General features: G+C 55.2%; 1 protein-coding gene across 3 annotated transcripts; it reads right to left on the bottom strand.

The window, feature by feature from the left end:
- Nucleotides 1–182: 182 nt before the first annotated feature.
- Nucleotides 183–15,716, bottom strand: CA9 (carbonic anhydrase 9). 3 transcript variants are annotated; one of them, XM_032095344.1, is made up of 12 exons: nucleotides 15,496–15,710; nucleotides 8,584–8,607; nucleotides 7,249–7,419; nucleotides 4,944–5,086; nucleotides 4,202–4,294; nucleotides 3,892–3,958; nucleotides 3,491–3,648; nucleotides 3,210–3,345; nucleotides 1,045–1,068; nucleotides 842–868; nucleotides 611–704; nucleotides 217–471 (listed from the first exon to the last, which is right to left on the bottom strand). In XM_032095344.1, the coding sequence occupies exons 1-12, from the start codon at nucleotides 15,626–15,628 to the stop codon at nucleotides 408–410; spliced, it is 1,134 nt and encodes a 377-aa protein (XP_031951235.1). In that variant the 5' UTR covers nucleotides 15,629–15,710; the 3' UTR covers nucleotides 217–407. The 3 variants fall into 3 exon arrangements, with proteins under 3 accessions (XP_031951233.1, XP_031951234.1, XP_031951235.1); XM_032095342.1 differs by lacking the exons at nucleotides 611–704; nucleotides 842–868; nucleotides 15,496–15,710 and adding exons at nucleotides 11,587–11,713; nucleotides 12,044–12,076 and having other exon boundaries at nucleotides 183–471; XM_032095343.1 differs by lacking the exons at nucleotides 611–704; nucleotides 842–868 and having other exon boundaries at nucleotides 183–471; nucleotides 15,496–15,716.
- Nucleotides 15,717–16,369: the final 653 nt, after the last annotated feature.

Genomic DNA, 16,369 nt, shown 5'->3' with positions numbered 1-16,369 from the left:
GCTGGGCTGTACAAGAAGCCTTTTGCTGCTTACTCTGGAGCTCTGCCCGGTGCACAGAGGCTGATGCTGTCTTTGCTGTTTGGGAAGGGGTCCCTGCACACCCCTCTCCGCTGTGGGTCCAGCTGCACCAGGGCGCTCTTTCTTGCCCCACGGCTTCTCACAAAGACAGCAGAGACAGCTGGTGCCATGGGAGGATTTTACTTTTTTTTTTAATACTTTTTACCTTTTTTTATAACAAAAATATCTATTGGGACCAAATGCTGCCCCTAGACAAACAGTGCATGTGGGCAGCTTGTGCAGCCAAGGGATGCTGGAGCACTGGTCTTCCTTGACCTGGGATGGGAGTGAGGGGAGGTGGGGTGGCAGGCTGAGCCTGTGGGGCTGGGACTGCCACAGAGGTGTGGAGTTTATGCGGTGTTCTCAGTGCTGGCTGCCGTGTAGATGACCTTGGATTTGGTTGGCGAGTCCAGCCTGTTGGAGAAAGAAGGAAGGGGGGAGTGTTAGACCAGGCACGGGGTCTTGTTGCCTGAAACCACCATTAAACCCCATTCTCATGCCCTGGAACCTTCTGCCTCCCAGCCCTGTCCTCCTGCATCTCTCCCTTGCTCACCGTGTGTTCTGGCTGCGGTGCTTGTAGATGTACAGCAGAAAGGCCAGTGCCGTGACAGCAAAGAGCACCCCAAAGAGCACGGCTAGCACGTCTCCTGCAAGCCAAGCACAGGTGTGTTACTCTGGGGATGGTTCCTTGCGACTGTTGGCTGAGTAAGAGGAGGCAAGGAGCAGGCTGGTAGCCCAGGGGCAGAGGGGACACAAAGGAGCAGCCTTGGCTAAGCACACTTACCTGCATGAAATGAGCTGGAGTGTCCTTCTGCAAAGGAGACAAAGACCAGCGGATGAGAACCAGCAGCATGGATGCCAGAGCAGCCCTACAAACCCACTGGCTGCCTGCTCCCAGCTCAGCACATGGCTTCCACAGGACCCCAATTCCCAAGCAGGTACACCCCGTGCCCTCCTTCCCCTGCTTCGTGCCAGACCCTCACCTACCTGCTGTTGCTGAATCATCGCTACCTGTAATGAGAGACAACACAGTCAGGAAGTTGCCTTTGAAGTGTTTGGAGAGGGAAATCTCAAGCCTGCAGGCCTTCAGACCCCCCTCCCAAAGTAGGGCTCCCCTCAAGGCTCCCCATCACCCATGAGCAGGGGAGAGCTGCCTGCCACATCCCCAGCAGCTCACAGCATCTTGCTGCAGGAAGCCCAGCCCTGACACTCTGGCAGAAGCATGAGGAAAAGGGAGGAAAAGGGAGAAAAACGGATCCCTGAACCACAGCCCACACCTGAGCTTTGCTGAGCCCAGCCAGAAACTCCCCCCACTGCTGCTGCCACAGCCTAGGAAGCAGTCAGGGTTCTGAGCACTTCAGCACCCCATGACTGCACTGGACCCCACAGGAGACCCCAGAGAGGCACATGGGATGAGCCCAGCAAGCAGAAACTGGGGGAGCAGTTGCCTGGAGTGAGATGGTCAGCAGCTCCCAGAGAAGAGGCAGCCACACACTACAGGTAGGGCACCTGGCATGGGGATGGCTTGGTGACCCTACATGCTGGGAAGGAGCTGTGCTGGACAAATGTTTACCCAGCATAAAAACATGGCTTTTAAAGAGCTGCATTATCATCTGTACACAGCTCGGGTGTTACGCACAGTGGCACTATCTGTGGGCTCTATCCAGCTACATGGCTGCTGCAGGAAAGCTGCCACCTCCACCCGGCAGCTGGGGGCAGGAGTGGTTATCCCAAACTGGTGGTGACTGGAAAAAAGATCAACAAGAGTGGGCACAGAAGGTGCAACTACAAGCAAAACAAGATGTGACCCCACAGCACCCCATCTCAGTGCTCAGCAGCCCCAGGGCTAAAGCAGGCAGTCAGCACTGACGTGGGGAGAAACCCCCAACAATCCTGTGCACACACGGCGGGGGACCAATGACCTCATCCAGGAGTACTGGGGCGTTCTCCTGGCACTTCAGGAACAGGAGACTTGGGGCTTTGTTTCAGTTGGGAGTTTTGTATAGAAATAGCAAAAAATGAAAAAAAAAAAATAGAGCTGGGCAACTCCCCCCTTGCCCCAGCACTGGGAGGCTTTGGAACAGCTTCTGCAAGAAAATAGTAAAAGAAAGGCTTGGAGATAAATGGAAAATATGATAAAGTATCTAACAGGTTTACCAAAGATAGAGCATGCCAGCCTAACCCGATATCCTTCGTTGATAAGTGATGTTCTAGACAAAGAAAATGCGTTAGATTTTATCTCTCCCGGCTTCAGTGAAGTATTTGATGCAGTGCCACATGGGAAAGAGCTGGCCAGGCCGAAGACCACAGTGATTAAAAGCCTACAGCCATTAGCAAGCAGGCTGCAGGTGGGACGGTGAGGGAAGTGCCTTGCACCACAGTGTGTGGTTATTGAGGCATTGCCCAGAGGCCTGGGACCAACCCTGTGCTGTTCCTATTAGTCACCTTCACAAAAGGTGTAGGAAATGCCATCAGAACAGAAAAGGAACAGGATGTTGAACAGAAAAACCCCAGTGACCTCAGGGAGAAGCAATGGGCAAAAAATTCAGTGATGCAGAGCGATAGTCACACCTGAGGATTAATAGTGATTTCTACTCATGCCTGGAAATCACCAATGCAAGAAAGACCTTCAAGGAGAAATAAAGGGTGGGCAGACAGGGATCTCTCAGGCAGGGGACTGTGTGCCTCGCCAGCACGGCTGTGAGGCCCCACTGGAAGAGCGCAGCTTTCAGGAAGGGTCCCCAGCACTGCCCTTCCTGCAGGATTTGGAGGAGGGGTGTTCACTGCAGTCTTGTACCTCTGGCAGCTCCTACTGAATTTGTCTATTGCATTTGGGATTGAAGTAGCTAGCTGGAGTGCTAGGACCTGCCTGTTTGCTCTTGACCATGCATCCCCTAGTCCTGCTACTGTTATGCCTGCAAGACTATAAGTTCCTAGAAATCAATCTTCCCCAGGGAGCATGAAAGAAGTGCAGAAATGAGAGAGAGTGGGACCCTAAGACCAGTGCTGCCACACATCACTTGCCGGGCACATCTAACCCATGCAGATGCTGTGTTTCTGTAAGAGACAGCAAAGCACTGACTCCTGGTGCTCGCCCCATCACTGCATCCCTGCAGCTGGGAGCAGCCTGGGCACAGTCACACACTCCTTACCAGGAGCATGCTTCACCAAAGGGGTGGTCTGGAAACTCGCCAGCACCCGTCGCCCATGCAGGTTCTGCACTGGCCGGTAGTTGCTTTGCAAAAGCTTGTCATCATCGGTTCTCAGGCTTGAAACCAGCATTGACATCTGGAAGGAGAACAGTGTGAACAGAATAGCATCATCCTGCCTTTGGGGGCCGGATGAGCTGCAGAGCACTGGCACAGGGCACCTGCATCAGCTTACTGGGACAGGCTGGGAAAGACCCAGTGCGGAGCTTGTTGCCCACACAGACCTGGTTATGAGAAAGCAGCATGGTCTGGTTGAAGATTGTCCATTTGACTGTCTGGTAGCAGGGAGGGGTGGTCAGAGAGCCATTATAGTGGAAGTAGAGTTTCAGGTTGGCAGGCAGCAGACCTGCAATGTTGAATCCAGGCACCAATGTTTCCTGTCCTGGGAGAGGAAACATAATGGGAGTGAGACTGGTACAAATTCCTTGGAGGACAACAGCATAAAGATCATGGGCAGTCTGGCACTGTATGTGCCACTGCAGCCACTGGAGGAAGAGCAGTTGGTTTGCCTGGGAGGCAGGGGAAAGCAGGTGGGCTGCCTGCTGCAGCCTTGCTCTGCTGAGCAGCAGGCTTCTCTGCTGGGCTGCAGCCCCTGAGACAAAGCACTAGTGGGACAGGGCCTTACCCACTTCTTGGATTTCGAACAGATGCTTTAGTATTTCATGGTAGTACTGGTTCTCCCCGTGCCCAACCTGCAACAAAGAAACCCCACTGTAATGGCAAGGACAGGGGCCAAAGGGAGACAAGATGGTGATGGCAGTGCCAGCAAGGAGGTATCGCCCCTTGAGAGAGGCACCCTATCCCAGTGACTGCTTCATTCTGCCCTTTCTCTCCCCTTTTTTCAAGGTGCATTTGCACCTCTGCCAGTCCCCAAAACTGTGTCCAACTCTGCCCACCCTAGTCCTATCCTCCCCCTGCTGATCCATGGAACTCACCTCCAGAAAGGCTCCCAGTACAGCCAGGCCATCTGGGTGAACCATTGCCTCTGTAAAGCTGTCGTACTTGGTGTTGTAGTGGACCACATGGATCTGGAAGGGAAACACGTAATCCCAGTCCTGGATGGGCACCACTGGGAGATGCTCACTCCCACAGGGCTACAGCCTGCTGATGCAAGGGCTGTAAGAGACATGCAGATGTGACGAGTACCCCTGTAGGGAAGGGAAAATGCTGGCGGGACCAAGAAAATCTGCTGCTGCAAAGCAGCCAGCATGAAGGTCTGCCTGCAGAAACTTTCCTGGTCAGGAACAGCAAACCAGCACTCTGTCCTGCATACCAGTGGCTCATACTGCAGAGCCAGGCTCAGTTTGATGACAGCAGCTAGAGAAGGAGGGATAAAACCAGATGGGAGCTGGCAGAGCAAGAGGACAGTGTGTACAGAGTAAACAGTCCCTGTAGCTCCCAAAGCAGGCTCACAGCTTCCAGGGAAGCTGGCTTCCACAGCCTGGGAGCTGCCACAGCTCCTGCTCCATCAGCCCAGGACCAGGCTTCACATGTGCCTGGCTCAGCATCAAAATGTAGCCTCCTACACTGAACACCACTGCTGCAGAGCTGCCCAGGATCCTGGCCAGGGGTTACAGCCTACATCCAGTGACAACCAGAGCCATGGGTGAGAAGCATCCATTCCCTGCCCAGCACCACAAGGGAAAAGATGCATCCAGCACCATGAGGGCTCCTTACCTCAGCAGGAAAGCGTCGCCCATTGATGGTGTGCTCTGAGCCAGGTCCCAGTGGGGAGCCCCAGTGCAGGTGCAGCTGCACAGCTCGGTACTGCTGGGCATAGCCACCAGTGAGGGCCAGGGACTCAGGCAGCTCAAGGACAACTGCGGAGGCAGAAGGAAGAGGTCAGTAAGTCAACATAAAGCCCAGTCTTTTCCACAGGTACGCAAAGGAGATGTCTCAAGGGAAACAGTCAGCCTGGCTTTCTAGAAACTGGTCGTAACAGAAAACCTTGCTTTCCATCTCTCTTGAGGCTGTGGGCAAGCCTGCCAACGTGCCAGGGTTCAACTTTTGACTTAACGTTGCAGGAAACTGCAGTAAATACATCAGCTTCAAAAACAGCTACTGTGAAAATGCTGGAAAGTGAAGACCCTCTCCGCAAAGACTCCCAGGGTCAGCTCCAAGCCAAATGCTATCCAACAATTTATTGAGTAAGTGAGAATAATATAAAGAGACCATGGACAAAATTCATAGAGAAAGATACTGGCAGAATGGTGGATATCTGTGGGAGCAGGGCAGTTGGACAGAGAGCTGCAACTCTTGGCAAGCTGGGACCTTTCAAATAAAGCAGCCTGTAAGTGTACGACAGCACTGGAACTAGTGGCATAGAAGCATTAAATATTTTGAAAGCACTTAGAGCTAAAATTTTTGTTTCTTTGGACACCATAAATTCATACATTGATTTTTCTTTAATGTGGTTTATCCAGCTGTTTCAGACTTAGGCAGCAATGTGGCAAATCTAAAACTGAGTTACCCGGACATGTGGCAAAAATATCAGGAGCATCCCTCGACCCTGAGAGAGGTTGTCCTATCCTTTTAAGCACCTTTTCCTAATTTTTAATGTAAGTTCTTTCCCTTTTCCCTTTTTAGATGAAGTGTGCCTTAGTAACATTGCCAAGCTAGGGCACAGATTCGGGATTAACCATGTAACAGGGCTGTGATGAGTCATTGGCCATCTCGGCTTCCTTGCCACTGGGTTCAGAGATAGAAAACTCAAATACAGGAAGTGAGAAACTGTTCCCTCCCTATGAATTTATCTGCTTTTATACTTCTTTTGTACAGCTAAACTATTGTTTTCCTTCTCCTAACTACCTGAGTCATTTTCAGACCCTCAAAAATGCTTGTATAGCATAAATACCTTGTTACCAAAATGAGTAACTGTACAAATATCTTACTGGACTTGCAACTTTTTATTTATTTATGGATCTTCATAAAGCAGACCAGTGGTTGCCACAATAAAAAAAGGCATCTTAAAAGCATGTGAGAAAGTACTTCCCCCCTCCCCAATGAAAATGCTCTCACTGCTTTCCTAAACACCAAGCAACACCAGATTCCAGGGTGTCTAAAATAGCAACTACTGAGCTCAACTAGTTTAACTCTGCAGGCACATTAGGGCAGGAGGCCACAATATAGAGCTCTGTGCATGCACCAAGCAGCTGATCTGGCCATACACAGCAAGTCTGACCTGTCAAGTTTGCTGTATACACAGATCAGCTCCATCTCGTTGGCTACCAGGGCAAGGAGGTGCCTTATCACACTGTCAGCAAGTTCTTAAGTCCCTTTCTCCATAACCTTTTCTTAGCCTGGGGACTGGCAGACACCAGTGTGCACAACACGTTCTGCTTCCTCCGAGAAAAAGCTGGTAGCAACCAGGTCCAACCATCCTCAGCTCTGGAAAGAAGTGGTTTTTGTCCGTATCTGTCATACTGAGGCTGATACTAAAATAACATGAATAAGTTGTGTCCAGAATTTTACAAAAACCATCTGATACTGGAGAAGGGAAACAAAAGACCTACAAAAAAGTTTTAAGGTCTTGAGATAGAATCCTTAAGTACAAACAAAGTAAGGTGGTCAAAGCTGTGCCCTAAAAGACAGATGTAGGTAGCTTAAAGGTTAAGCCACATCCAGCAACTGATGAGTCCTTTGAAAGTGAAATGCAGGGGAGGAAGCAGTGGCTGAAAACCTGCATCAGAAATACCAGAACACATTTTTAAAGAAAATGTGGAGTTAAAAAATTTCTGAAGCCAGCTCCCAAAGGCTCTGGACATCTCGGGACTTCTCACTTTGTCCAAGAAAACACATGGACCTGCAAAATATCTACAGCCTGTTGCTCCCGTTTTGGCCTAGAAGGCAACAGGGCTGCAGCCTGCAAGACTATTTCCTTCCCAGAGCCCAGGGAAAGGGTGTCAGAGAAGCCTGGTCCTGCTGGGAGAGTCTGAGTGTCTTCTGTTTGTGCTCCAGCCCCTGCAGGTGCCTTTACCCCTACCTGTGTGCCCATTGTTCTTGAGCTTGAGCTGCTTGTTGGCAGGCAGGCTGTAGCCAGAGAGCTGGATTGGCCGCAGGTCAGGGCTGAAGGTGGCCTGAGCTGTGTCAACATTGATGGGCGACTGCTTGGTGCCCCCGCAGTCCGAGTAGTCCGTACTCCAGTGCTTTAGGTCTGGTGCAAGAAGGAAGGGAGGAACTGTCAGTGAGAGTGCCAGGATGAGGACACCTCCAGAAAGAAGGTTTGGGGGTACTGGGGAAGGGGACAGGCACTGGCCAGGGAATTAGCCATGGACATAAGGTTAGCTTCCATGAAGTTAGCTTGGGAGCAGCTTTATGCCAACATGTGACTGAATGCAGCTGTATCAGGAAAGGTCTCAGAGCATGGTGAGCTGCCAGGAAAGTCTATTTTTGGGGTGTTTAGGAAGAGTGCAAGAAGATCATTTACAAGTGGACTTGGCAAGCTGAGGAGCTGCTGCCCTGCAGCTCATCACATACTTGCTGCCTTGAACAGCCTGGCCTCTGGCAGGTATCGCCCCTGCTGCTGCTTGAGCAAGGTACCACAGTGCTCCTGGGCTCTGTGACAAAGGGCCAGCTCACATGGCTCAGTTGGCCACTGAAATGGACACCTCTCCCCAGTGCCACAGCTGGGATAAGCACGGCTGATGCCCCAGAAACCTCCCTTTGCACTGCAGAGGTCTGCTTCTAGCATGTCATGGGCCAGTGCAAACCCAGGCTTGTCCCCAGGCCAGCCCCTTGCAGGACCCCTGTAAATATGGAGCTGGGCTTTAGCAGCTGAGCCAAACCTCAGGGTGATGGTGCAGTGGTAAGGGGTGTATCTGTCACAGCACTGTGGTGATGCCCATCATGGGTGCTGTGGAGAGGCCCCCCAAGCCTTGATGCGAGGGCAGGGCCAGGCAGGATGGGGAGGGAGGGTGACAGAGGGCAGAAGTGAAGACAAGCTAATCCCTGGGCTGGTCAAAGTCCCAGCACGGACTGCAAGTCCAGCCTGGGGAGTGCAGCCCTTTCCCCCACTTGGCTTCCCACAGGGTCAGGGGAGCTCTCATTCAGGGAGGAGCCCTTCCCAGGGGGGCATCCCCCCACAGCCAGGGCCTAGGAAAGCCCTCGTTGGAGCTGCTGCTTCCTGGTGGAATCAGAGCAACACCTGGCTCTTCAGCCCATCCATGCCTGAGTGCGGGCACTGTGTCAGGGTCAGGCAGGAGGGAAGGGTGAGTCGTGGAGTGCGCACAGAAGCCCTGTAATCATTAACCATGGCTGGCTCAAGCCCAGGATCTGCTGGGTAGTAGGAAAAAAGCAGAAGTAACTGCAGGGTATTTACCTTCATAGCTCCAGTGGCTGTGGCCTTGAAAAAAAAGAAAAGAGAAAACCACATGAATGGAAGGGAAAGGTTGTCAGCAAACACGTCTCTGCCAGGCAGCAGGCCTTTGTGCTCCCACTGCCTTCCATCCATCCCCCTCCCCGCCTTTGCTTTCCCACTTCTCCCTCTGTCCCAACAAAGGGCATGTTCCCAGAGGGTACTGCCTCCTCAGAGCACGGCCAGGTCCCCTGCAGTTGTTGGTCAGAGGGAAAACGCCAGGGCTGACATTTTGGCATTGTCCTTAAAAAGGAAAAATCAGAGGTATTGGCTTCCATCACTGAGCAGCTGTACCAGCAGCTGCTCCAGAGCAGCCAAAGCTTCCCACTGCCCCAAGACAAGGCACTTCACAAGTGCAGCTCCCACACTCCACGAGGAGTTTGGGCAGCAAGATGCACTGCACCATGCAGACACCCTCCTCCCACCTGGGAAAGCTGCCTGGGACTGAGAGCAGAGGAAGAAAAGGAGCATCAAAACCTTCTCTTTACATCAGCGAGTGCCCCTGCAGTGGGGATGTGCTTTCACAGGAAAAAGTGCCAGGCAAAATGCTCAGCTCCTGTCCCCAGCTGTAACTCATATGACCACCCAAATACCCACACAGAGCTGCGTAAGGTCTTACCATGCAAAACCCTTTCCTTAGGAAAAGTGGGAGGGAGGATGGGGGATCCTATGCCGGGACCTCTGCTCTTCTTGTGTCACCCATGGGTCACACAGTGACCACAGCAGGGCAAGATGTGACCTGCGTTTCCCACAGCTGGTGGTATGCCATTGTGCAGATCTAGAGGGGGCAAAGCCCTCCTGGGAAGGTCCTGAGAGTACCCAGTACTCAACGGGCTGGCCCTTGCACTGTCACTCTCCTCCAGAGCTGTCAGCAATGCCCAGATTCCTGGCACATCACTGGAGCTAGCCTTAGGAGTGCACCAGAACCTCTTCTCAGATGCCCCCGAACAAATACCTTGGCTGTCACCAGCCCTTCTAAACAACCAGCTCCAGACAAAGGGATGTGGGGCTCAGATTGCCCCAAGCAGGGAAACATGGTACAAAAGGATTATGTGCCTGCTCTGACTGGCACAATATGTAATTCATGGGCTCCTCCTGACTTGTCCTTACCAGCAAGCTTGTCACTGCAGACAGGCTGTTGGCACTTCTCAGACCATGAGTGCAGGAGCAGAGAGTGCCAGACTGGGGCAGGTTTGGGGCAAAGGGGGGCATTCATACAGCAGCAATGACATGGAGGAGCATTTAAGAGGTACAGTTGAGCCCCAATATCGTCTCTGTCCCTTGGTGGGGCCATCTGCCTGCCAGCCTCACCAGGATGCTGGAGGGTCTCAGCAGGAGCTGCTCCAGCCCCGATCCCTACTGCTGACAAGAGCTATCGACACCCACTTGCTATTAATAGGAGTGGATTCCAGCTCAGGGGTGAGAAAGGAAGAGGCAAGCTTTCCCAGGCCCAGATGTCCCATGCGAGGCCCTAAGCCCAGCAGGATCCTGCTCTCCACTCAGCAAGGATCCAGGCATGGGCATTGCTGGGGGTTTTGGAGCATCTGCTGCTCGGGGGAGTGGATGACCACAGCCAAACTGGGCTGGGAAGAGCTGGAGGGTGTTTAGGGGCACTGTGTGTTGCGGAGATGGGAACAGATCTCAGGGCTCCCTCCAGTATGACTGGTGACTCACCTCTGTCGAATTACTGACGCTCAGGAGCAATGCTCAGGGATCTCTTGGGTATTCCCAAAGGCAAAGAAAGAAGGAGCAGCAAGCAGAGGACTGTGCAAGCCACAGCTGCATGCACCAGGACACATGTGCCCCAGGACAGACTGCAGTGCCCTCTCCATGCCTGCTTGCATGGTACTGCCCAGGCATGCACCCAGCTCTGCTACAGCAAGCTGAGATCCATTTATCCTGCCCACCTTGCTCACACAAAGGATTCCTGCTGCCCAGACACTGACTGTGCATCAAAATTGAGAGACGATAGACCCTCCTCTGGAAACACCATATGTCTTTTCCCACTCTGCTCCCACTCTCCTACCCCTTTGGGCACTATCTGCACAAAGAAACACTCACTTTGGGGCAGTCCTGGCACAGGTGAGGCACAGCACCCCAGGGCTGGCACACGGTACCTCAGTTCACTGCACATGCCTCAACTGGCACAGCCCGCCCCAACACCCCACTTTTTGCTCACCTCCAGGGACTCTGCCTTGACAGAAAGCAGCTCAAACATCATATCACCGGTTGAGCAATAGCCCTGTGCTGACACCTGCCCTGCTGTGTCAGCACTGTGCCAATTACCTCAGCTTCCCACATCTCCCAGCACACATCTATTCCCACAGCTGAGGGGGCTCTGGACCCTCCTTGCAGCCCCCTGCCAGCTCAGCTCGGCAGCTTTGGACACCTCGAAGGCTGCAGCTGCACCGAGGAACCAGTTCAATCCACCCCAACACAACAGACGTCCCCAGGGATGTCTTGGCATCAAACCCAGAAGGACCCATGAGCTCTTATCCATCCACCGAAGCCCCCGTGGGTGTGTTTTCCCACCCCGTGGTTCTGGGTGCAGTGACGGCACAGCCCCCTCGGGCAGGCATCTCTCGAGCGCAGCCGTGCAGGGTTGGGCCCCCGTGGCGCCCGCACCGAGCGCTGCAGGAGAGCGCCGAGGCGAGCCCAGCTCGGGCGCTGGGTCAGGCTCTCAGCATCCCCCCCTGCCCCGGCACAGCTCGGAGGAGCCCTGCGCTAACTGCTCCGATCCCTTCCACCTGGGGGCCTTTGCAGTCTCGCAGCCATGAACATTAACCCACTGCCCTGCCCAAGTGGTGATTTGCATAATTCAGTCTGCCTCCCACACTTCCCGCCGGAGCACGTCTTCTCCTTCGGAAAGCCGTGTGATGCCAGGTCTCCCTTCTGCTGAACTGCTTCCACTCACCACAAAAGAACCTCGGCAGCGGATGCTGCAGCTCTCTGCATGCCCTGCCTTACCTCTGAGCACCCACTGCCTCGGCAGGGACTGCAAAGCGCTCCCGAAAACGTAGAGGGAAACAGCCCTGGTGATGCGATACGCACACCGGGAGATAACGCGCAAGAAGAGGGTTCCTGGCAGGGGTTCCTGCGGGAAAACACAGTAGGGTGCTGACAGGAGCTGCCTGCCCTTGCAGGCGAGAACGCCTCCGTGCTCAGCCGCGCAGACCCCCCCGGTTCACCTGAGTACTGCCTGCCGCCCGCCCTTCCCCAGCAGCCCGCGGTCCAGCCAAGTTTCCCACGAGTTTCCCCCCTTTACACCCTCCCTTTGTGCTTTCTCCCGCTGTTCTTTGCTCCCACTCAGCCCTCCCATTCTGGGATACAGGCTTTGCTGCAAGTGCCAGCTCCCTTCCCTCCTTGATATCCAACACCATCCAACAACACTCTCCTGCCGAGTTCAGGCAGACGCTGCCATTACCAGCGTGCTGCTCCGCATGTCCTGCAGCCGGGGAGGAAGGGTAGGAGCAGCTTTTGGCAGCGTGAGGAGCCAGCTCAACCACTGGATGCTGTGAATCACTCATAGGAAAGGCACTGATGCAGCAGGCTGCTCCCAGGACACCTCACCAAGGGCACACAGGGATGGACTGTGCACCCAAAGGACTCAGAATCGTTTGCACAGACCAGGAGGCAACCTTCAGCAGAGCCAGACAATAAGGAAGGGGATCAGAGGGTTTGCCCTACACGTCTGCACCTCCCATCCTGAGTTTTTCATATTTTAGGCTCTGGGCAGTCTGAGGCTGCTGCAGGGTACCTGACAACCCTGAAACACATGTGCTGCTCACAGCGTGGATGCTGCCTGACAGCAACACAGCCACTGCTGTGAGCTTGAGCTCCAGAAGTTTGGATGGCACGTGTGTGGCAGGCAGGACAGCGAGCTCACTTCAAGCTTTCCCATCCTGCTCTCTTATTGGCCAGGCACACAGTGCCCAGTGCTCAGCCACGGGGAGTGCTGGCATGCTGCCAGAGCCTCCTCTTCCTGCTGGGAGCCAATCCTGAGCTATACCAGGGTCAAAGTCCCATGGGATGAGTTCAGCTTGCAGATGCCAGACCAGGACCACCTTTCTGTGCCCTGTCTATGGGTCAGTCCCAGGCTATGGAGAGATCAGTGGAGCTCATGGCCCAGAAAAGAGGGTAAGTGGGGTGTTGTTCCCAAGGGCCAGTAAGCCAGGAAGTACCAGAACATGCAGAGATGCACAGAGTGCAGGTCCCAGAGTAGGAACCAGCTACAGCAGCCGGGTCCCAGCCTACAAAACATATCCAAACACCACATCCCTTGAAAGCAATAACCTGATCATGGTACCTGGACTGTGCTCATGCTGCCCAAAGCCAGCTCTCCAGTCATGGCACAGGCAGACGGTCTGGGCAGGGGGGTGCATAACCTGAGCATCCTTCTGCCAAGCCCCACAGGAGGCATGTGTATGGAAGGGCTGTGTCGTTCCAGCCCCACCTCCTCCCTGGTTTCTCCCTCCAGACACACCCCCGTGCAGCTGTGCCCATGTACTTTCAGCCCAGGACACCACCCCATGTGCTGCCCATGGGGGCACTGATCCCTCCCAAGCCTGGCTGCATTAAAGCCCCTCTGTGTTTATAAACTCTGACCCACTGCAAATCTTTGGGATCAGCTTTTAATGTGCCACTGGTAGCACAGGTCGCTGCAGGTATTGTTCTTTGTTCTCCTGAGGCTGTGGAGATCCTGTTCTCTTTGGGCTGTGGAGCCCAAGACTCTACCATCTCCCCCGAGAGGGGCGAGGGTTTGCGTGGAGGAAGACATAAGGCAGGATTTACTCCAAGGCACATTCCTGCTCCTTCTGAACCCAGCTGCCCCAGTAGGTGATGGGGAAGCAGGAAACAACCAGAGTGCTGCAGAGAAAGGGCCATCCCAGCAAAAGGGATAAAAATGGGGAAATCCCAGAGGACAGATCAGTGCTTGGAGCTGGGGAGAGACATGAATAAGGAGTATTAAGCAAGAAAAATAGGTTCTCCTGGAAGAAGAGGACATGGGGGAATGACCAAGAAGAGGACACTGAGAGCAAGACACATCTGAATGGCAGGGAGAGGAAATAGGGAGAGAGAGTTACTGTCTCCCAAAGACACACTTAGCACAGGACTCAGGTCCTTGGGCAAGCAGAGTCTTCTCAGGGAGCAACCTCACGGCAAATCCCCAAGCATGTGCTGAGTACCCAGGGCTGGGGGGCCACCAGCCCTACCTCATGCATAAGCCTCAAGCAAGAGGGAACCATCTCATTACCCAGCAGAGGTGCTGAGGCACGCAGCTCTTGGCACCTGGCAGGAGCCTTGGAGGGTTCCAGCCATGACCTGCTTCCCATGGGATTCCATCCAGATCTTCAGCCGTTAACACTGGTATAGCACGGGCTAACTTGCCTGTTCCCTACCGACCTCCTGGCCACCTCCTTTCCCCTTCTCCATCCCAGTCCTCCCACCCACCCCTCCCAAACCTCACGCAGTGTCCAGCCCCTTGGCCAGCGCAGCACACCGGTATGCTGGACACCCAACACCCCCTCACCGTGTGGCCTGGGTTACTTAATCTCTGTGGCAAGAACCGTCTGCATCCCCATCTCTGTCCAGTGCTCAGCCCGGCAAGAGTGGTAAGAAAAGTGATTCATTGCAATAACAAAAGCAGCTCCTGGCACCAAACTATTCCCAGTCCTTACCACAGGGCAGCTGTCCTGGCACAGGTCAGGACAACTCTTTACCAAAGGCAAAACCAAGGACGCGCTATGAGGCTGAGCCCAGGAAACAAACCTGTGGGCAAAGAGGGGACAAGGTGCATAGCCAGGGACAGCAACATCTCAGTGCAGCACTCATCCCCAGGCGAGAAAATCCACAGCACTCCCCCAAAATCCCCGCAGAGCCGTGGCAGTGCCGTAGCCTCCAATCAGAAAAGGGACCAAGACCAAAGACCCAGGACTTTTCCCCTGAACCTCTAACTCTGAAAGCCCCCATACCACCAGCAAGACATCTCACGGAGAGGAGGAGGGGCACACAACCCTGGAGTCCTGCGTTCTGTCACGTCCCCCGTCCCCCATCGTCAGCAGTGGAGCAGCCCCCCTCCAACTTTGCAGCAGGACCAGACCCCGCTCTTGGCGGGCCGCGGGGGGACCAGGTGGATGCAGGGCAGCCCAGCCGACACGCCGCAGGGTAAAGGGGACCGGCCATCATTCACCGCGCCAGGGTGCAGGGTTGGAAGCTCCGGGCGGACCGCGGGAGCAAGCAGGGACTGCTTGGTGCACAACTCTTGTACCCCCATCTCAGGAAGTCCTGACCCCCTCAGTCTGATGCAAGCGGGTCCCAGTGAGGGAAAAGGGCTGCGGACAAAGCGAGGGCCCAGCTCCTGGGCAGGGGTCGGGCCAGTCGAGCCGCACGGGAGTTGGCGGGAGCAGGGACAAAGGCAGGGACGTGCTGGGGGGTGCAGCGCCCGCAGCTGGGCGATGCTGGGGGAACACATCTCCACAGGGGCATTTCACCCTGGGGCGCACATGGAGCCCTAACAAGGGTGCAGCAGGAGGTAGAGCAGCCCCCCTGCCCCCAAACCAAGCAAGGGGAGAACTCCCTGGCAGTGGGGACACCTCTCCACAAAACATCAGACACCCCAAATCCAGCACCCCTTGCACTGGGGCACTCCATTCATCAAGGATTCCCAACTCAGCAAGAGAGGGAACTCTGCACATCAAGGTACCCCATGTATCAGAGACCCCAAACTCAGTATCGGGGTGCTGCACGCATCAGGGTGCTCAGGCACCGGCCATCCCTAACTAAGCTCCGAGGCGCCTCGTGCACGGGGACCCCAAAGGCAGCAGCGGGGTGCTCCACGCCTCGTGGAGCCCCGCGCACCGAGGGACCCCTGCTCACCTTTCCCCGGGGAATGCGGGGGCTCCTCGCCGCCGTGTTCCTGGTCGCTCTCGCTGTCGGAGCCGGCACGGCCCAGGGCGGGCAGGAGCAGGAGCGGGAGAAGGAGCGAGACCCGCAGCGCGGCGCGGTTCATCTCCGGCAAGTGCGCGGGTGCGGGACGGCGGCTCCGTGCCTGCCCGCCCGCCCGGCCGCACGTAAGTGAGAGCGGGCGGGGAGGAGGCGGCGGCTCTGACTCACGCCTCCGTTACCTTTTATAGGGGCTGGAGCCAAAGTCTGCCGCCGCACGGTCCGGCCAGGTGAGCCGCCCGACGCGGGACTCGAATCCGGGACTCCCCACGGGGGTGTCCCTACCCCACCCGAGTCCCCCGCCGGGACATGCGGTGGAGCAGGGGGCGGGGGATCCCAGTCGGCTCCTCAGTCCCTTCAGCCATGGGTGTCCCCTCTCCTCAGTGATGGGTCAAGGAGCCCTCAAAGGTGAGCGTCCCTCTCCCCAGCAGCGGGTGAAAGACCCCTCAGCAGTGGGTGTCCCCTCTCCTCAGTGTTGTGGTTGGGATCACTCAGCAGCGGGTATCCCTTCTCCTCAGTGACGAGTTTGGGATCTGTCAGCCAAAAGGTTTCGACTCTCGTCAGTAGTGGGTGAAACCTCTCCCCAGCAATAGGGTTGGCACCCCTCACCCATGACTGTTCCCTCTCCTCGGTGGTGGGTGAGGAATCCCTCCATCATGGGTGTCCTCTCTCCTCAGAGACGGGTGAAACCCTTCAATACTGGCTGTCCCCTCTCCTCAGGAATGGTGCTGGGACCCTGAGCAAAGGGCCTCTCAGTGGTGGGTGTCCACTCACCTCAGCAATGGGTGAAGGACCCTGCTGGGGTGCA

The sequence above is a fragment of the Corvus moneduloides genome, chromosome Z (assembly GCF_009650955.1).
Source record: "Corvus moneduloides isolate bCorMon1 chromosome Z, bCorMon1.pri, whole genome shotgun sequence".
Classification (NCBI taxonomy): domain Eukaryota; kingdom Metazoa; phylum Chordata; class Aves; order Passeriformes; family Corvidae; genus Corvus; species Corvus moneduloides.
This window is presented reverse-complemented; position numbering and strand designations above follow the sequence as displayed.